The sequence below is a fragment of the Antennarius striatus genome, chromosome 22 (genome assembly GCF_040054535.1).
Source record: "Antennarius striatus isolate MH-2024 chromosome 22, ASM4005453v1, whole genome shotgun sequence".
In the NCBI taxonomy this organism is placed as follows: domain Eukaryota; kingdom Metazoa; phylum Chordata; class Actinopteri; order Lophiiformes; family Antennariidae; genus Antennarius; species Antennarius striatus.
The window spans coordinates 1,626,717-1,648,655 of NC_090797.1; the positions used below are offsets into that span (position 1 = coordinate 1,626,717).

General features: G+C 45.6%; 1 protein-coding gene across 1 annotated transcript; it reads right to left on the bottom strand.

The window, feature by feature from the left end:
• Positions 1–1,391: 1,391 nt before the first annotated feature.
• ahcyl2b (adenosylhomocysteinase like 2b) lies at positions 1,392–21,398 on the bottom strand. Its single transcript, XM_068306976.1, has 16 exons — positions 21,022–21,398; positions 7,383–7,491; positions 4,293–4,436; positions 4,004–4,104; positions 3,816–3,918; positions 3,644–3,738; positions 3,377–3,483; positions 3,078–3,194; positions 2,926–2,989; positions 2,743–2,831; positions 2,576–2,646; positions 2,390–2,484; positions 2,179–2,277; positions 1,942–2,089; positions 1,605–1,725; positions 1,392–1,530 (listed from the first exon to the last, which is right to left on the bottom strand). Exons 1-16 carry the CDS (start codon positions 21,355–21,357, stop codon positions 1,524–1,526), a joined length of 1,806 nt encoding a protein of 601 aa, XP_068163077.1. The 5' UTR covers positions 21,358–21,398; the 3' UTR covers positions 1,392–1,523.
• Positions 21,399–21,939: the final 541 nt, after the last annotated feature.

Consider the following 21,939-nt stretch of genomic DNA (forward strand, 5'->3'; position numbering starts at 1 on the left):
AATCCCACTAGTTTAGACCTGGATTATTATCGTCGTGTGTGCGTTTGGTTTCTTTCTCAGAGTCAAGCTGGAGGCGTCTGACTGGATCAGGTGCGGTTGTTACGGCGGCGGAGAGCACAAAGGTGTCGGATGGAATGAGCGTCAGGACTGAATGGGAAGCGTTTCAGCGGGGGCGGGGTTTAAATTAAATTAAAAATGGAGATTAAAATGAAAAAATAAAAGGTTGAGAAAACAGATGAATTTAGTTGATTTTGGATGATTTGGAGGAGATAAATCCAATAAACACGCTAAACCTGAATAAAATATTAAAGGTACAGGTCACCCCCAAAAAAATCAACTTCATCTGATAGTGCAGGATGTTAGCATTAGCCGCTACCTCCGCAGCTAGGCTGCGCACTTCCATCGTGGAAAGGAAAAACTAGTTCTTCTCAGGGCGAACTGTCCCTTTAAATATCACCATGGCAACGACTTCCGCGCAACGTAAATATTTTCTTTCACAGTTTCCAAAATGAGGCTTTTAAACATTATATTTAACATCAAACATTTGCTTTTCATTTTTGACATGTTGATTTATTTTAGGTATTTAATACGACGGCGCAGAAAAGGAAAGATAGAAAATATCTTAATTTCAGTATAAATATCTTCATATACAGGGTGGAACTGGTTACAGTATAGAGATTGTTGTTAAAGGGAGAGGCTGAATGAAACCGTTAGTGCTCACAGCCAATGGGATGCCGTGCTGTTGCTTTGAGTGACAGGTGGGAGAACCAATCACCGTTCAGTCATTTTAAAACACAACTTTAAAAAGGTGTCGACAAAACTACAGGGAAAGAACGCATAAAAAAACACACACAATCAAATAGATCAAATGAAAGAAATGATATGATTGGACCCTGAGATCCCCCCCCCCCCACCCCACCCCGCCCACTACTACGTCTAACACGAGAGCAAAACGAGAGCAAATAAAAATCACAAGTAGAAAAGAAAAAGGACAGAAAAACAAACAAAAATTAAAAAGGACAGGAGGGAAAGTGTGTCTGAATCTTTAAAGGTCATCTTCATTTCTGAATCGATTTTATATATATATATATATATATATATATATATATATATATATATATATATATATATATATAGCGTATATTTATATATTTAGCTTCAATAATTTCATCTCTGATAGTTAATAAAAGATCTGGCGGTGGAAAAAGAGAAGACGGAGGACTTAAACGTACAGCTGGACACGCAGACGAGTGTCTAAATAGTTGATGGGGTTAAAAGAGCAGAGCAGAGCTAACGGCTAACGGTCCTGCTAATGTCGTCGAGGCTGAATAAATAAATCAACTGCCGCAGGAGCGGGGGAAAGGCTCACGCTACCGCCGCCGGCTACCCCCCCCCCCCAGAATATAGAGCAGATGTGTCGCCCTTCCTCCTCTCTCGTCGTCGTCTTCCTCCTCCCGGTTCCGCTCTGTGCCGCTCATGGAGTTCCTGTAGTTCTTGAGTTCGACCCCCCCCCCGGCTGCGGATTAATACCTGAACAGGAACACGAGTTGGGACGATGAAGACGATGTGAACGTAAAACTAACCCCCCCAGGCGCCCCCCGTACCTGTAGTAGTTTGGCTTGAAGGGGCCGTTCTTGTTCAGGCCCAGGTATTTGGCCTGCTCGTCGCTCAGCTCCGTCAGGTGAGCGTCGAAGGTCGGTAGGTGTAGGCTGGCCACGTACTCGTCTGCAGGAGAGGAAGGAGACATCTGATTGGTCGTTCAAACGAGACGAGGAAGAGGGGGGGGGGTAAAAGCTGCGACACGCGGTGGTTTATTCTAGCGTCCTGAACAGACAAGACTGAGTCGTCTGCGTAGAGAGTAACGCAACTGGGACAGACGCACAAACTACTTCCTGTTTGGCAGTTTTATTCCGCCTCCACGCCTTTAAACGAACGTCTCACCCATCTTCTTGGGCAGCAGGTAGACGTCCTGTTTGTAGCGCCCCTCCGGGGCGTTGTAGAGCTCTATCAGAGCCAGGGCCTGGGTGGTGGCGGTGATGGAGAGCACAAACGTGGGAACGGTGGAGCAGCTGAGGTTCAGGAGGCGACCCTGAGGAGGAGGAAGCGAGACGGGGTCAGAACGCCAGAGGGCGAGGGCGTGACCTCATCCGTTGGTTGACATCCGGTGTGATCCGGTACCTCGGCCAGCAGCACTATCCTCTTGCCGTCGGGCCAGATGACGTGGTCCACCTGGGAGCGCACCCGTTCCCAGGTCAGCTCGGGGGTCCTGAGGCTGGCCTGCAAACGGGAGCGCAGCGTCGTCAGCTTCCTCTAACTCCTCCTCCACTTCCTCTAAGTGTTCGTGTGTGTGTGTGTGTGTGTGTATGTGTGTGTGTGCTGGGACACCCACCACGTCGATCTCGGTGTTGGAGTGTCCCATGTTGCACACGATGCAGCCGTTCTTCATGCGGTCCAGGTTCTCTCTCACCACCACGTTCTTGTTGCCTGATGGGAAATGGAACGACCGCGGATGAGAATTAAAAACGCAACGGCTTCAATCGGACAACGGTGGTGGCGGCCGATGGCGTGGCCCGACCTGTGCAGGTGATGACGATGTCCACCTGTCTGACCACTTCGTTCAGCTTCACCAGCCTGAAGCCGTCCATGCTGTTCGTGGAGAGAGAGAGACAAACACACACGGGTGAGACCAGCAGTGGCGTCCGCCTCGGCGCAGGTGCGCGAGGATCTCCGCGTGAGCCTCACCACGCCTGCAGGGCACAGATGGGGTCGATCTCCGTCACGTAGACGATGGAGCCCATGGCTTTGAGCGCCGCACAGCAGCCTTTCCCCACCTGAGGAGGAGCGAAGACGGCGCGCTTTTAGAGGATTTAATCTACTTTTTAGGCATTTAATCTGACAAATCGGGAGATTAAACGCCCGCCTCACCTCGCCGTAGCCACAGACCACCACCTGTTTGCCTCCGAACATAACGTCGGTCGTCCTCTTTAGGCTAAACGACGAGAAGAGACGGGTTACATGAGAGGAGGCGCGCTCCAAACGCTCCAACAATTGCTAACGAGGCTAACGTAGCGTCCCACCCGTCCAAGATGGACTCCCTGCAGCAGTAGAGGTTGTCGAACTTCTGTTTGGTCACCGAGTCGTTGACGTTCATGGCGGGAACGCAGAGCTTCCCCGCCTTGGACAGCTGGTACAACCTAGAAACACAAAAACACAGTTTGTTCACACTGCAGCGCCGCTAGCAAACACTAGATGGCAACGTTGCCCCACCAGAACACATGTGAGAGCCAACCCGCTGTTGTGTGTCAATATTTCCTTGTTTATTATTACATTAAATTCTGCTGAGGCTCTATTTTCATTGAGGGGGGGAGGGGGGCACCTGTGCACGCCGGTGACGCTCTCCTCCACGATGCCCTTGATCTTCTTGAACATGTTGGGGTATTTCTTGTAGATCCAGTGAGTCAGGTCGCCACCGTCGTCCAGGATCTGGGAGAGAAACGAGCGTTTTTACTCAAATTTCACATTTCACATTTTTTCTGCATAAAAATGCTGTTTTTTTTACATTTTGATCCACTATCAATCGAGTTTCCTTTTAAAAACACGCTATGAATAAAGTTTTTTCCCGTTATTCCAACGCGTTCTGTACCATGTTGGGCTGCCAGCCCTCCACGTTGACGCAGCGATCGATGCACCACCAGAAGTCGTCTTCCGATTCGCCCTTCCACGCGAACACGCTGAAGCCTGGAAACGGTTCAGACAGGAAGTGTCAAACGGGGAAGTGATGAAGGTGCAGGACGATGGGGAGTGGGGGGCCACACCTCCTTCTGCCAGGGCAGCTGCCACTTCGTTCTGGGTGGAGTAGATGTTGCAGGCGGCCCATCGGCACTGAGCGCCCAGAGCCGACAGCGTCTCCATCAGCACCTGAGGAGGAAGAGGAGGAGGAGGAAGAGGAGGCTCAGGTGTGACTGCATCACAGCTAACGGACCAGTTTTGCGTCCCAACTCACGGCAGTCTGGGCGGTGATGTGGGTGCAGCCCACCACTTTGGCTCCGGCGAGGGGCTTCTCCCCCTGGGCTCGCTTCCTCAGAGCCATCAGGGCCGGCATCTCTGGAAGCAGGAAGTTGTGGCGGGAAAAGAAAGAAAGGAAGAAAAAAACGCCGAAGGGACGTGAACAGATCGCCATATTTCACGCTTTTAACATTTTATTCCGTCTTCCGGTTGCAGATTCCTCTAAAAACTTTTAGCTGGAGCAGCAGTTCTTCATAACGGCGCCGTCAGCGGCGTCGATCGATTACCTTGCTCGGCGATCTCGATCTCCCTGCGTCCGAAGTCGGCCTGTTTGATGTTTTTGATGCAGAAGTCTCCGTTGCCCTTGGAGTTCTTCTGCTGTTTATCCCGAGGAGACGTCTCGTCGTCGGAGCTGTCTGTGTAGGACGCCGCTAAGAGAGACATAGAGGAACTGTCAGGAACTGACATCAAACGCACCGGCCTTTATAGTCCTGACGTAAAAAAAAAAAAAAAAAAAAGTTCCACATCAAAGACAAAAGTTTCCTGTGAACTAAATGAACGTCTTCATCATTTTTAAAGAAAATGAAATCTGTGGGGTTCACAGACGTCTCCTGACCTCCGTTAGTTAATCGCAACCCGCTAGCTTTAAATGGGAGACTATTTTTACACGACGTCGTAAACTTTCCAGTCATGCCTTCTGAGTTGGGTTTCAATGATGATGATGACGATGATGATGATGATGATGATAGGTGATAATCTGGACGTTAAACCTAAAGATAAGTGCGAGGCGGCTGATTCGGTTCACACGACCTCACAGACCAAACACTGTGTCGCAACATCTCAACGTCGGCATGGTGACAACCGTCCTGGATAACTGTCACCATCTGAATGGCAGTGTGGGGGCTAATGGCAGCGTTTGCGTTTAAAAATCATGATTATATACGCAAAAAGTTTGACTTGTAGTCACAAGTTTTTATTCCAAGTACATCTTTGGATTCTTTTCTCATCCAATTACTCTGGAAATTCACTGGGAGTGTTCTGGAAAATCCAACAACAGCTGTGCTCCCATCATGATCAGCAATGACACGCTTCCATGTGGTTCTGGTTCTTCAGGCGATTCTCTTCCTAAATGGAACTGGACCGGTACGAGACGGGCCGAGCGCCTCTGGTTTCCACTGACTGAGGATAAAGAACACGTTGTACCGTTCCAGGAGGGCAGAAGCTTAAAACAGCTAAAGGTCCACACGTTTTCTTTTTAGATCTCCCATCCGTAATGACAGAAGGGAACGAGTGGGAGGGTGTTAGCCTGGGGGGGATCTTTGGGGGTCATGTGGGTGCATGTACTGACAGGAAACTGGGATGGAGCCAAAAGCCGATGTTCTGGTGCAGGAAAAAGGATTTCAGAAAGCTTTAACTTCACCTCACCCACAATAAAACCAAATAACTCACATTAGCTTCTTAGTAAAGACTCACAAATGCTTCCAGACTAAAATTCAAACATGAATTCTTGTGCTTTGTCAAAATTCATGCAGACATTACCCAGAATGCAATGCAAAGAGCCTGGCCGAGCAGCATCTAATCGAGCCTCCAGCGCCGAGCTTAAAGCAGGAGAGGTCTAGAGAGAGTTTTTTTGTAATTTAGAGAACCACAGCATCACTTGAGTGACATCACTCGAGGCGTTTCTCATCAGATTAAATAAAGCTCCTTCTGGAGACGTGAAATAGATGTGAATATTGGTGAAAAGATGTCGTTAAAGAGAAGGAGAATCTTTATTCGGCCCCCATTGGGGGAATTGCTGACTCAGATTTAACCGCTGTGGTTTTATAGGCCTAAACCGCAACCTCCAGAGGAATCCTCGTGAAACCCGGTCTGTGAAAGTGCTACTGGTGAGTTCGTTCACACGGTGGGAACCACCAGACAAACCGGTGAGGGAGTGATGAGCGAAGACCCGGAATCAGAAGAGAAAGAGGAGAATTTAAAGAGAGGGTTCAAACTTAGAGACACAAGATTGGCGCGGGTTTCTCAAAGCGGCGCAGACATCCTCCGCTCCGCTTACGACTTCTGCCGGCGGGAAACCGAGATGCTAACCGGACCCAACTTGTCAAATCAAGTGAAATAAATGCAGACTAAGTGCTCATGTCGCTATCTCAAGAGAGGAACGGGATCCCGATCCGACAGCTCCGAGCCGGAGAGACAAGATTCCTGGGAGGTAGAGCGATTTAATGAGCTCTAAGCTGGTTCCAGGAAGGGAGGCGAGGGAGAGATGAAGAGAGAGGAAGACGAGAAGAATGCGTGTGGGATAAAGGGAAAAGAACGCCGGATACGAATGTGAATATTAAACGCTCAGTCTTTTCTTGGCTGACCTATATTGGCGAGGCTTTCACCGGGAAAACGTGTGGTCGTCTGCAAACGTGTTATCGGGAAGTCACAGGACGTGAAACGCGTCGTCGTTTCGGAGAAAGACGAGGTTAACGTCGTTCACGTTTTCTGTAGGAACTTGCAGGCCGTCTATGACACATGTGTCAAACTCAGGGCCCAGGGGCCAAATGTGGCCCTCAACATCATTTTCTGTGGCCCGCGAGAGCATAAAAGGTCAAAGTGTCTAAAAAATAAAGAGGTCAAAAGCGTCCTTTGACCAAAAACTACATTTCCCACAATGCAGTACTGAAGTCAGCTTTAACTTTAACAATGTTTTGAACAAAGTTAATGTCCTAAATTGTGTTTGATGTTATTTTTCTTTATTCATTGATAGTTTGATCCTTGATTGATGGAGTTCTGTGGGTTTAATAACTTGACAAATTTTTAAAAAAAAATTTATAACAGAGAAACAAACAAACGTGTTTTTTTCTGTGTGAGTATAATGTTTGTAAGTTGAATAAGCACAAAATTCAGAGTTATTTAACATTAAGGAGTAGTTACATTTATGTTACATTACACTGAGTTACATTTAGTTATATTTATTAGTTACATTTAGTTACATTTATTAGTTACATCTGGCCCTTTGAGTTAGAAGGCGGAAGAGAGACGTCTCCGGTTGGCAGGATGTCATCGCCAGACGCCTGAAGACGTATCGGCCGCCGATTCAGCCATAAATCCTCGCCGTTTATGGCGGTTGGCTGTAAAATCAGCGACGTTTGCCACGTATTGATTTTCTATTTTTAGCGTTGCATGTCCGCATCTCGCTTCCACATCATGGAATCAGCTCTGAGGCTCCCGTGTGAGAAGGACGGACCCGCGGGATTCACTTCGGTTCAACCCGAACACAATACGTCCAATCTCTCCACCCTCTTCGGGTGCAGTTAATCCCATAATACACCGGGTGCTTGATTCACATGAACCTCAGCTTCGCCGTGTGAGAACGAGAGCCGCTCCGTTACCTGAGCTGTAGCTGTCTGTGGACGACTGGGAGATGGAGCGGGACAGGGAGCGCCGGCCGATCTTGGAGGGGCGCTTGTTGAACTCCTGCTTCTGGTCGGCGAACTGGATCTGATGGCAGACAGGAGAGGAACCAGTTAAAACCAGATTTGACCCGATAAACGTCGAGGTTTTGAATGTACGCTGTCATATCTGGAATATATCAACCAGATTCAGGGGAAAAAAATCAAGAACCAGACACTAAAAGGAAACTTTCATCTTATTTCTTCAGACTAGACATGTTTTCCAGGTCATGTGAGGTTTAGATCACAAAATAAAAATGTTTAGAGACATAAACATGAGAAATAAACCATCCACTTCATCTTCCTTTAACACAACCAGTGTATTGTGAAGCAACAAGGCCACACAGCTGACGGCTTACATCACAACTCGCAGCTCATCCTGATTCTGTGAAATGGGGGGTGGCACCGGTGTGTGTGTGGGGGGTGACACACACCGGCCGTGAATATCTGTCGATCTTTCCACTGTTATAACAGCTCCATAATTCATGTCAGAGTTAAACTAGCAGAGTCTTTACTAGCATTAAACCACACAGCGAGAGCGAGAGCCAACGGGGGGGGGGGGGGGGGTCCTCATCTGCAGCGAGGCGTGAAAACAACAGGAAATGTTTTTTTATTCATGTCCAGGTGAGAAATGTTGTCATTAATCGTTTTCGACTGTTCAAAAAAATGGAAGTGAATACCTGCAGGAGATAAAAACAAGTGTGGATGTCTGAAATCAACGTATGACTGAGTTTTAGTCATCCTATCCAGACGTCTGACTCATCAGCGCAAACCTACTTCCTGTTTGTGACCCACTGGTCTCCAGACGACATCTGGATCCCTCGACTACGCTGGCAGGTTATTCAATCAATCAATCAAGTTTTATTTATAAAGCGCTTAATCATGGCAACACACATTTCAAAGCGCTTTAACAGATAGAAAAACCCAACAGAACCCTCAAAAGCATAAGAGACCGTGACAGGGAAAAACTCCTGGATGAGAGACGAAACGTTTTCAAGAACTTTCTTAACGTCCAGTGGATCGACTCAACAGCTTTTGGATAACCATGACCTGGATGACTGAGAACCTACATAGACATCAGGGAAAAACTCCTTCATTGAAGAAGAAACTCCGGGCAGGACCCAGACTCTTTTGGGCAGCCATCCGCCTTGACCGGTTGGGTGGAAAAGAAATTCAATGAAGGACAGGGTAAGAGAAAGACAGAGACAGAATGGCAGATAGAGACAGTGTCTATGAAGACTATTCTGGTGGGAAGACGCGGTCTAGAAGTGTGGCTTTGCTTCCTGTAGGATAAACCCAAACTCGTGAAACCCAAAGTACACTTCTCGATTGTCTCTTCTGTGATTGCAAACATGTTCAAATTGAAGGGAACCGTTCCCTCCCTAACGGATTCATCTCACATCAAAATAAGAATCTGACTCTTTTGCCCCAACCAGACGACCTCAACCTGACAGAACGAAGCTCACCTCCCTGAAATCCACTGCTTGTGTGCATAAGTGTGTGTGAATGTGTGTGTGTGACTGTGTTGGCCTTGTGTTTCAAGGTCTGGCTGTTTCAAAGCCTCGCTTTTCTCGGTCTGCTTCTTTCTAACCTTCGATTCCCAGCGAGCCAGCCCAAACTGGTCCCACCATGTGCCGGCAGACAATACAATGAATTGTTTCCCCTTCCTGGGTTGTTTCCCCTCCTCCACTCCCTCTCTCTCTCTCTTTCTCTCACCTCTTCATCTTTAATTGTTGATTGTTCAAGAGTATTACTGCTATCGAGAACAATGATAGACCTTGCCCTTGCCGATCTGACAGATTGGATATTGAAAGAGTGATGGATGTGGTAATATTTTTTAGTTTAGTTGGTTAAAAAAAAGATGGGTCCATTTGTTTGTTTTTTGTCTCTTTGTGTTCATTGGATGAAGGAAGGAGCTTTGGAAACTATATTAAAGGACTGAAGATCATTTTAGGAGCTGAAGTCTGTTAAAGTCTGTTGAAGTCTGTTTTTGGTCAAGCGTGCCTTGACCAAAAACCATATTTCCCACAATGCAGTAATGAAGCCTATCTTTCTTTGACAAAAACCAAGTTAATGTTTGATCCTTGATTGATGGAGTTCTGTGTGTTTAATAACCTGACAAATTAAAATGAATTAATGTTATAACAGAGAAACAGTCTGTGTGACTGTAATGTTTGCAACTTGAATAAATAATAAATTCAGAGTTATTTAACAATAAGGAAAAGCTACTTTTATTTTACATTACACTAAGTTACATTTAGTTACATTTATTAGTTACATATGGCCCTTTGATGACAGCCATTATGCTGATGTGGTGAAAATGAGTTTGACCCCCCTTGGTCTAGACTGTCATGACGGTCTGTAGACGTTTCTCGTCTTACGTAATAGAGGCGCTGTGGACGGCTAATGGAAGCAGCAACATTTCCAAGTCGGGACATCGGAGCGCCGCTTAGGGAAGAAGACGACGTGATTCAGCAAAACATTAAAAAAATAAAAGCTTATTTCCAAAACACCGGCTGCTATTTTGAAAGAGAAAAAAATCGTTATTTGGAGTTGAATCAGAGAAGTAAAGACATGTTGTAATGTCAACAAAACAAATCACATTTTAAGTGGGTTCATTTTCTTTCATCTCCTTTCGTTTTTCCACGTCCGTCATCAACAATCTTCCACTTTCCATCACAGGAAATGACCAGTTTGAGCTTTTTTTTCTACTGGTGACTGTTAGCACCCCACGGAAGGGCTCTACTAAAACACAAACATCATGTTCACACTTTAACGCCCTTTGTTTTAAACAGCTGCATGAGCACAATGACAATAATAGCTCCTAATGTTGCTAAGCAACTATATTAAATCAGTATTAAGATCAGTCCAGACATTTACCACCCCTGTGTTTAAATAAAAAAATACGATACTAGTCACTGTTTGGACTCAAAACGAAACCACAAAAGGACACCGAAACACATCGAGATTGGCTGGAAATGCTCCGAAACGTGAAAAACGTTATAATCGTCGGGTTAAGTGGCGTAAAACCAAACGTAATCCCAACGATTCCGTTTTGATGACCCACGTTTCAACAGAAGTCAAATCACACCCGTCTGTACAGACTGTACCCTCGCTAACAGGCAGAACAAAATATGAACTCCAGACACAGGCAGGGTGGCTTTGGTTACATGTTGGGATGTGCTTGTGTATGAAATTCGAATCTAGTGTGGCAAAGAGGCCACCTTTCCTTACAAAAGGTTAGTTCAGATATACCTGAAAACAAACGAAAAGGTAAACCCTAACACGAGAGATCGGTGGCGAACAGCTGCTAACGCTAAAGTGAAACTCTTGGCTCTGGTTGCTGCAGCGAATGAAAACCATCTGGTCTTTATTTGCGTTTCAGAGCAGCCAGGTAAAACCATTACGAGTCCAACTTCTCCAGCGGCTTCCTGCACGTTTTAGGGCGGGAAAAAACCAAAGCTGCACCAAATCGGACTCAGATCGAACGTTAGTGTCCAGAAACTAATATTTTGTCTTCCTCTGATTTGAGTTCGCTTCCTGGGCAGATCTGCTGCAAATTCTTGCAGTCAAAATAACAAATATAAAATGAAACGTCGGTCTTTCGGCCTCTGAGCGTCCTGCTGAGGACTGGTGGTGAAGTTGTTCATCGATTCGGGCAAAATCTGAGTCATATTTAATCAGATTATTCAGTAAAAATTTACAGACTCAAAGTCTAGCAAAGCAAATGAACCCAAACAAAAAAAGACTACCGCTGTTATGTCACAGGATGGACTTTCCATCTGCACTTCCTGTGATGGTTGTTGAACCCAACGCCCTGTTATCTCTCACATCCCTTACATTCATTTAATAGGATTACAGTCGAAGCCGTACTCTAATCAGTTTTATTTTATGACAGAAAACTGACCGTCTTTTGATTCAAGACTGGACTTGGACTCGGACTCGGGGGGCAAAGATGTTAAAAGCGGCGTCTTACAGGATAATTAATAAGTTAATAATCTGAGGGAATGCGTTACTTATAAATGTGGATTAGTCTTTATTCTATCCTCTTTGTTTTATCGCCACAACACATTTATTGTAGGGAAAGGACCTTGTTTTGGAGCAATAGGAAAGAATAATAAATACACTTGGCTTCATCCTGATACAGAACTACACAATGTGTGTACTCAGCTGTAACTGCTAGAATACCAGCTGGAATGGGGCGCCATGTCTTCACAGCTGTGTTTTTCGCAGGGTTTCCACATGCATTTCAAATCCCCTGCACCTTTCTTGCAGAAGACTTTAACATGTTCCTAAAAAATATTTTCCTTGGCGTTTCAGACTTCCCTCTTTTTTTTCAAGCTTCTTCCCGACCAGAAAGGATTCATCTTGTGTTTTCCACACCTGCGCTGGAAGAAACCCGATCCTAATCAAACACAATGGGGTCGTGGGACGAAGCGCCAGACCCGGCTGCAGGCCTCTGGAAAGGTCAGCAGGTCTCTGAAGTGCTGATAACATTTAATAACAGCGTTTGAAGCTGGAGAACATCCATAATCACCGGTCTGATGAGACAAAATGCTGAATGAAGAATCGCTCCGTCAAACCGTCTGTGCAGTCTTTAGCCACCTTCACCCCCCAACACTATCGCTATCAACCTAAATCAAAGAGCCACCGTCCACAGAGACAAATCCGGAAGTGACAAACCGAGTGTTTGACCCCCTTTTGGCTAACATATCTGTCATAAACTCTGATGAGTTAATTCATCAATAAAATGGTGTAAAATAGTCAATTTTTTAACTTATATTACACAAGCATTTCATTCGGGACACTAATAATCCAGGTTAATGTGGCTTTAATTTTTTATGCTTAATCAGGCGTTGGAAACAAAATCTGAAGAAAAGGGCAAACAGGCCCGTTTTAAAGGACGTATTTGGACCCTAAACAGTCGAATGCATTGATCCAAACCCAAATACAATCCAGCTGTGACCCGTTGCAATGTAAACTGAAGGATGAATCGCTACTACAGCGATTTGAGTGTTGTGTCAACACCTCTTCTGTTTGGTGAGGCTGCAGAGGAGAGTGTAGACGAGCCACCCTCATCTTCCTCCTGTACAGTCAGACTGTGACGTCTGGCGGGCGTCCATGTGAGCTGTATTAAAGATGATGACTAAACAGTTAGAAGTTGAAAGGAAAACATGCAGACGGAAGATCAGACAAGCTAAGTGCAAGGATGAGGAGTCGTTTCGAAGTGACACGCCGCCGATGGGCTTTTAATAGCTTCGTGTTTGGATCCTATCTCTCAAAAAGGCCTGAAAAAAGCGACGGTATTAAAATAAAAGACTAGAGAGAGGAGAAGAGAAACATTTCCTGCTAATGGCTTAATGCTATAAACAAATGTCTGCAAATATCTTCAAACCTAAATCCTAAAAGTGCTTCCAGCAGGCGGGAGTAATTTTATAGGCCGACAAAATCCTCTGCGAAAAAGAACAAAAACAAAAAAACAATGTCGAGAAATAAATATAAAAGTAAGCTAAAAACACGACTTACTTAACCTCAAGTCCCAATTTAAAAACAAACCTACATCTCCCATGATGCAACCCAACAAGATAGCATTTGCGAACTTCTTGCGAATCATAAATGCAGCTGCAGAGGACGTGCGCTCGTTCACGCTCTCCCCTCCATCCGCCCTCTTTCCCACCACTCAATCTTTCCAAACTGCGGGGCCATGTTTCCACATCTTTTCCTGGGTCACTATCGCGCTGCTGCGGGAAAAAAACAACGCGCGCACACACACACGCCGCCGCTTTTGTCTCCTCCTGTCTCGCGCCGCTCCCAACTTTATTGAAGCGAGATCAAACGCCTTCGCAACTAGCGATGGACGTGGCGCCCCCTGGTTCAACTCGCACTCGTGAACGAGGACAGGAGAAGCATCGCCTGTGGTTTATCGTCTCTAACGCAGTTGTTAGCGCTACCTTCGATATCGCACATTCACGTTGTGCATCTCTAAATGACGTTGTCGCTTAGTGGACGCAACAGGGCTGGGACATCAAGATAAAACTTCCGCTTCTAAAAGTCTTTAATTTTCTCAAAAACCGACAGTGTGCCTTATAGTCCAGTGTGCCTTACAGTGCAGAAACTACTGTAATCCTGCTATTGCTCAGTAATCCCCCCCCCCACCTTGAACACGCCACCATGACAGGGTGCTGACAGGGCGCCGCCGTTGATCCGTACATCACCTGACGTTTCCTTGTTATCGTTCCTGTCGGGTGTTGACCCGTTTTGTCACGAGCAACGACTGGACGGCTTTCGTCGGGGAGCAAGAACGAGGTGGTTTTCAGTTTTACCAGAAGAAACCGGATTTTAATGAGCAGGGAGGAAGTCACGACCGTCGCAGACAATTTTTTAACCAGTAACCATTTAGAAAATTTTGTCTTTCGCAGGCAATCTGCATCAAACCACGGATGCATGTGGGCAGGTCGCTCTCCTCTGCTTACGTAATGAGGAGCCGATACGCCCGATCGAAATCAGGAGATTTCAGGTTTTTCTACCTCCACGGCTCGTGACCAACATGGAGGAAAAACACAAAATAGACGCAGACATGCGTGCATCCGTGCGATGGTCATGAGTGCAGAGGGGAAGGGGGGGGGCTGGTGTGACCTTGACTGTCGTCATGGAGGTGCTTCCTGCTATCGGTGCTACTCCATGCATGCAGGAGCCGAGCAAATCCGTGCGCAACTGAGAAACTGACATGAAACGGTTGCACGTGTTTGACGCGTCCTGCTTGAGTCGGGTTTGACGGGTGGACGCTCGGATCTCGTCACCGTCGCCGTCCTCTCATCCGATGGCGAGCAGCACAGGAGGTGGTGGTGAGAGGAAGGAGGTGGTGCGTATCGGAGCGCGGCGCGCAGCCCTGGAGGTGGAAGTGATGTAAGAGTGCGTCCAGCTGATTTATACACACAGACAAGTGCTCTGAGTGTAAATAATGACACACACACACACACACACACACACACACACACACACACACACATGCAGTCACGAGTCTGATGCGCTCACACACACACACACACTAGCATACACGCACTTGGCAGTCGCTGGGTTCACACACGCGGTTAGCGATTGCTCAACACGTGCCCGCGACACGCACAACACACACGGCACCAGAGGCTTCGTGACACCCGGTGACCCCCCCCCCCCCCGTCACCAGCAGCACTACAGGACGACACAGTCAGTGAAAGAAACATGCTAATGCAAGCATGCTAACATGTCGCTAACAGAGCTGAAAACAATATTGTTTTGCTGGTGTTTGTTGGTATAATTATGCATTAGCCATGCCAGGTGACTGACCAACCTCATGGTGGCGCTACAGGGCAAAATGAACGTCCATCCATACATTTAACTGCGACACATCGAGTAGTTGTTGGGATATTATAAATTATTAAAAGCGCTTTTTAATAATTTAATATCGTAAATAAATAATATTGTAAATAATAATATATAATATTTTTATAATTTAATATTTAATATAATTTAATGTTTTAATAATTTCAATAATTTAATAATTTTTAATAAGCGCTCCGATTGTTTTCCACACCTCTCGTTTCATCTGAGCGACGACTGTAACCTTTAATAATTTATCACCGCTATAAAACTATGGAAAGTCTGCCGGGTCATCCGCCTGCTGGAACAATCATTGATCCTCCTGATATGGTCTGATAGTCTCTGTAAAAGCTGGGAATGCTGATACTAGGGGGGGAGAACAGGCAATGAATGATTTGCTTAGTGACAGATTAAACCTGCTTTTTAACAAGGGGAGGGGGACAACATACTTGAAGCTTCCTGGAACTTTTCTAGTGTTGCTCACATACCTTTTCCTTCTTATCTGCCACTGAATGGAGGAAGAGTGCCAAGACTGCAGGCTTCACATGTCATTCAAGGACAAGTTAAAGCTCCTCTTTCTCTATTTAATTGGGGGAGGGGGGGCACCGGTGCATGGTTTGCTCTTATTTGTCTAACTAAGACTCCTATCATTATCCTGAGCTAAGCTAACTACTGTATATATACTCGGGCCTGGTTTGCGATTGCATCCAATGATGCTCCATTTGACATGATCGGCATATTGATCAGAAAGAAAAAAAAATCCATTCTTCTCGAATCGGATGGGAAACAAATGCCGTTGCTTTTATTTAAATTAAGCTGCCGGTGGTATACATCCATACTCATCTGCTCAAATGCTCTACCAATCATCCGCTTCCGTCAGCGATTGCTTTCCATCGTATTTTTTCAACCCTTTCCTGGCCCCGAATGGTCGATAAAACCCTTTCCACTGGATTGAAACACAAATGGATTGTTAATGTCGGTCGTTACGATAAACAAACGCTACGAATGCTTCGTAAGCTCCAAAGAAAAACCAATATTGAGTCGCAAAAACTAAACTAGATTTTTTTTTTTTTTAATTCCCTCTTCCTGAATTTGCTAGAAATAACCATCTCTCCCTGTTGGGATGGTGTAATTACATCAGGAGCACACAGATGGGGAGGGCGGCGGTGGTCCATTTCTGAATGAACTCATTACGGGAACCAACGATCTACGTTAATTAAGAGTGAGAAGCAATTCTTCGTCGGTTATCAGGCTGGATTGTTTCGTCTAAATCCTCCTGACAAAAAGCTCTTGATCACCGGATGCTCGCAGAAAAAATCGGTTCTGCGCAACGTTAGCTGGATTTTCAAATTAAGAAGGGAATAAAAGATGAGTGTCAGCGTCATTTCATCAATCAAACTCACTGTTTTGGTTACTGCCTTCAATTTTACTCTTAAAGTTTGATTATAAAGACTAATGAGCACTGATCCCAGTTAGCAGCTAGCCGATGCTAATTATGGAGCTCATTCTGAGGTGGTGGAGCCCAGAACGGAGCTACAACAAGAGTGACTGCTGGACTGGACGCGACTCCATTGCATTGTTTATCATCGCTGGTTATAATTAAGTCAATGGGTTTATGCTGACCTGATCGCCTTCCAGCTGATAGCGACTTAGTTGTGTTTCCAACACCTTGATATCTAAAACAAGTTGGGCAGAGGTTACACAACCCGAGACTGTTTGTCAAGAACCTAAAAGACATCTTGAAAAGGGTATCGACAAATGATGAAACTACGTGGAGAGATGGGCCCAGGAAGAATTTATTTATTACATTTTTGCAGTCATAGGTTGGTGGAAACTACTTCCTGATCCCTTTAACAACAATTGGAACTGATGGAGGTGACTGTTCTCGGGGTGATTTCTGGTTCTGGTTTGGAAACTGTAGGGTAACCTCCTCCACAATATGGATTTTCTTCTCAGTAAGTACGCACTTATCCATTAGGGTCTGTAGATCCATTTCCCGGGCCTATAACGCTATCCCAGCTCTCTGCCAGGGATCGGTGGTTGAACCTGACTCATAGGAAGCTGGGCAGACAGATGGGTGTGTGTGTGGGGGGGGGGGTCACTCCAAGCGCTCTTTTGTGAAGCAGCACTTTTTTTGAACACAATGTCGGCCCTTCATTCACATGCAGGACTCGAGTATCGAGCCGCATTCCTCGAAAAACGCCGCCTGGGCCAGTTGATGCCCGCCGCTTCTTCGCTAATCCTTGCGTCACTAGGCTGGCTTCTTGAGATCGGACCCCCCCCCCCGCCCTTTTTCCTTCACTTTGCTCGCAAGAAACCGAGGCTGGAAAGAAAACAAGCCGTTTGATGGTAAGACGTGTAATTCAATGAGCTGTGCTCGCCAACGGTGAGTGGCGAGGGAGGAAATGAATTTGGAACTCGGGGAGTCGTGGACGCAGAAGCGAGTGAGCGGGACAGAAACATGGAAAGCAGCTAAGCGGTCAATGACAGGTGTGTTTCCGTTCAACTACACCATCCTAATGTCAAGCTAACCATAATTATCTTTTGTTTGGAAATGTCACGGAAGGTCGTCGGCGATCAGAAACGGCTAAACGGCCGATTCCACTGACATTCAGGAAACTGCACTAACATTTGCGTTTAACTCAATTAGCATTAATTAAAGATAATATAAGATTTTGCTTGTTGACTTTACGACTGAAATGTATAAACCTTTGTTGTACTCAGACGTGACCTTTGGCTACGTATCGTGGGAGATTTTTAAAAAAGCAACTAGCAGCAGTTAGCAGCCAATTCAAAAGTGCTGGCCTCCAGGAGTGGCGGAGGAGCCGCCGCGCCTTCCTATAGACGTTTATTTTGAGACGCATTTCTCGTTCTGCTGCCTGGTTGAGTTTCACAGGAGTCCAGACATACAATTCTGAATTCCTAAAGGCCACCCGCTAATTTAGAGCGACAACACATCCCATTAAAACGCTGGGGGTGACGCCTCTGCATCACCGTCAGCAAAAGTCAGCGCAAATGTCACAAGTACTACTTTTTTAAATGACCAATCAGCAAGAAAAGCATGGTGTTTTTTTAAGCGTGGATATCATTAGAACCTGATTACATTTGTAAGTTTCACAAAGACACGTAGTTTTCCTCCAGAGGTCACACCTTTTGTTCCCTCCTCAATTATCCATGCATGAAACTGAAAGTGGGGGGAGGTTGTGGAATTTGCTTAGATAGACTTTGAATCTATCTAAACAAATTCCTCCCGTCAAGTCACCTCCTTAGCTAATAATTCTGCAGCTTTTAAAAAGTGTGGAACAGGGATTTGATTGATCAGCTATTTCTTAACTCCATTTATTGCATAAAAGTTTTCAAGTCAGAACTGTTTGACGGCGGCTAAATGCTTAAGAAGCCTTGCGACAGATGTCAGAGGATGCATGATGATTACTCACTGTTTAATCATTAACAAGCGAGGCATGTAGTCAAGCAAAACAGGCAGAAACTCCTTCCTACATACAGGCTGGTTTGGGGCCCTCCTTAGCAGACGGGGCCCTACGATCAGGCCTCCCTGGGCTCAAAGTCTCTCCATCATCCTCCCTCTTTTGTTTCTACCAGGATAAATGACCCTTTATGAAACCTGATATTAATGGGAGACCTATTGTTGAAAGAAAATGTTGATCTATGGTGAGAAATCCACAAACTGAAGGGAGGTGGGCAGAGTTCAGGACAAGAACGGTCAACATTTTTCCTCTTCCTTGACACCGTGGCTCCAGATTCCCCTCAGGGAACGCAGATCGCGGCTGTTGATGCGTGTTTGAACACAGAGGACAATTTGTGTCTGCGCTGTCAACAAACAGCACTAATTATACTGCTAATTCCTTCTGGGTAAATATAAACAGGAACAGCAGCACCTTAGTTTTGGAAAACATTTTTGGAGATGGGGGCATTTGGATGATGTGATATACATAACGGGATTCCCGAAAAGATTTTCAATGGGGCCGCTAAAAAGCGGACAAAGTGCAATTGATGCAAAGGCAGAATTAGACTGCAAAGGGTTGCATAAATACCCAGAAGTCTATGGGGGAAACACAGCCTCTCTCTCTCACTCTCTTTCCAACAGTTTGCCTCGCATGCAGCAGCCACAGGTCAGCGTAAGCCTGTTTACCAGCCTGTGCTACCAGGAACGCCAGCTTAGCGGGTGACATAACATTACATCAGAGAGGGATGACCTCGCTAACACCCCCGGAGACATTCAGAAATATAACTGTTGGGTAGTTTCCTAAAACTGAGTTCGCTTAAAACCACGACGGACGAGTGACTTTCATCAGAAATGAACTGACGCCTCGATTCCAAGTCTTCTCTGACCACCACAGCCCACATCTGGGCCCTCTAATCCCCTGTGGCACGATAAAGGCATGGATTAAAAGACGGACAATCATCCAGTCGCTCTGTCAAACACTCGTACCATCAGCCTCGCTTACATCGGATGACAGGAAGTGGGCAGATGCTGACGGATGCAGTCGTATATATCTATAATGCAGCCTTGGGATCTATAAATAGGATGGAGGCAAACCTCCGGTCCCAGTGGACAGACGCTGCAGTACTTGATCAGACAAATGCAGTGACAGTGAAGAGGATAGGTGACTTTTTTTGCCCCCAATGTATGCAGAAAATCTCATATTCATCACTCAGGCTTTGCATTATTACAATTAAAAAGGAGAGATGTCCTTGCGGGGGCTGAAGCGATCTCTTTAGTGGAGGTTTTCTTTGACGGCGACACCGTGTTTGGAAATTAAATTGAATTACATAAGAAGAGAATATCCCACATATTATTCCTATTCACTAAAAGACGGAGCATCATGAAAAGATCAGTCAGAAAACAGCTTACAACATCGAGCCCCCCTCACGAACATACAGAAATTAACCCTTTGTATGTGTATGTCTCCACAACAATCCAGATGTGGCTGTTGCTGTCCGGTTCTAACCCACCCTCGCATTAGGGGTCTCGTGTCAGGGGTCCTTCAGGGGTCAGGGGGTAATCAGAAGGGGCCCACCAGAACCTTGGGCTCTCGACTGAAGGCTGTGTCTTTCACATTTGAATATTTGGATTAAGATAACATGCCTGCAAGATGTTATCTAAAATCAATCTGACCGCCGCTGATGCAGCGACCCCCCCGATCAGAGGAATAAAACTAAAACGAACTCTTCACCTGAACATTCCTCTACAGACAATATACATACATATAATGTATTTAAAGCATGACTCCTTCCAAGAAGTTCAGTCTTTTTTGGATCCCTGCTTCTCAGATAAAGACATTCTAAGTCAGCCTGACCTCTGAATTAATCCACAAGGGCAAGTCAGGTTTGAGAAATCTAGGTGACAGGAATGCCCTGGGATGCTGGATTAACGACTGTTATGTCTGGGTTAGATCGATGCATTAGCTAAACTTAACACAACGAGACTGGGAATATGAAGAAGAATCTGGGATTAGAGCAAAGATTATCTGATCCCCCAACATGTGTGATATCAGATTAGACCCACATCTGGGACTCACATTAGAATTAATCTGGCGCAATCAATTTTTTTAAAAACATTTTTTCTTTAAAATTTTTTCACATCAGAATTAATCTGACACAATTTGGCTCCGACTGGAAAACCCCCCACAAATTTAATGCGTTATAAACTAACACTAATGAAATAATAGAAGCTAAATCAATCTAAAATAATTGTTACTCTTGGGAACAAATAAAGTTTTTTGAATTGAATTCCGCTAACTTGTGCTATCATTTAGCGAATGACCGTGCTTATTTTAGCAGCAACTTATAGTTCCGTATTAGTTAAAAGCGTAATAACATTAAAAATATATACACATAACTTTTTCCTTCTTTAACAACCAGCCAAAAACAAACTTGTAAAATCACTTGGATAGTTTCATTCAGCTGTAAACACCGTGTTTTGTGTATTTATCGCTGTGTCATCTTAAATAAAATGGCTCTACTTAGTTTTAAAAACGTGTTTACCGTTTATTACACGTTCTATGTCGTTATTAGAACCGGAGTCGTTTATTATAAGCGTTAATAAACGCAGGTGAAGCGGCTAGGAGGGCAGCTAGCCTGTTAGCATCGCCGCACAATGCGAGGCTTCCCCGGCGACATTGCGGCGAGGCACCGGGTGACGGTCCCGGAGCACCGCGAGTGGGACCCCGGCTAGGAGCACGAACGTCGCCTCGCTCACCTTCTTCATCCGCGGCGCTTCGGCGACGGTCCCGTCCCGGTTGACGAAGGCTTCCCCGCCGTTCTGCTGCGGGTCCGGTCGCTTCATAGCCGACGCTTGCGGCATCTTCGCGGGGTTCGGGGTGAGCAAGCTCAGACTGGCTTCCCCGGCTTTCGCGGAGGGTTCCGCTGTAGGGGAAGCGGCGGAGGAGGAACCGGCCTCGTGTGGGTCGTTCCGAGCGAGGCTCTTGCCCTCCGAGGTCGGTGTCATCGGGGAACCGGCTGGTAAGGCTTTCCCGGTGGGGACGTCTTTGAGTTCGACCTCTGCCATTTTCGCTGCCACAACCTGGACTGACATCGCTGCAGTTTCACAAAGTCCTTTTTCCAACACAAATAGCGAGTCAAGCGGATGTGAGCGGAGGAGCGACGGCCGCCATATGCATTGTGGTCCTTGTAGTTTTTCTACGTAACTAAAAAAATATATAATTCCTTATGAATGGTCGACACCGGTTGTGAGTTTTTACAACATGATAATCAATTTCAGAAAAACAATAAAAATATTGACGTAGGTAAAATTATTTTGCTGAAAGCAGCCCCGGTCAACAAAGCGACTACAATTCCTAACAGGAAATGCTTTCCTGTGAAAGGCATCATGGGAGATGGAGTTTAAAATGAAAGAGGACAACGCTTAACTCCAAAACAAAGGTGATTCATGAAATATAATGCAGATTTTTCACAATTTAATAACAAATTAATTAGAAAATATTTTTATAAACGTATACAGCAATTTTCTCTATTACGTAATCCTGAGATGAATATTAGCTGTAATGCAAACACAGCTGACATGCTGTTGCATGACAACCAACCCGGACAGAACATTATTTAACAAGACTTGTGTCAGCCTTGACTCATCCACAGCACGTTTCTCCACAAGACACCG

What these genes read in the sequence shown, in the direction of transcription:
- ahcyl2b (XM_068306976.1), bottom strand. Translation starts at nt 21,357, where the DNA reads ATGTCAGTCCAGGTTGTGGCAGCGAAAATGGCAGAGGTCGAACTCAAA. An exon ending in AAGCGCCGCGGATGAAGAAG is followed by an intron (nt 7,492 to 21,021) that starts GTGAGCGAGGCG and finishes GTCTGCCATCAG; the next exon opens with ATCCAGTTCGCCGACCAGAA. An exon ending in ACATCACCGCCCAGACTGCC is followed by an intron (nt 3,919 to 4,003) that starts GTGAGTTGGGAC and finishes CTTCCTCCTCAG; the next exon opens with GTGCTGATGGAGACGCTGTC.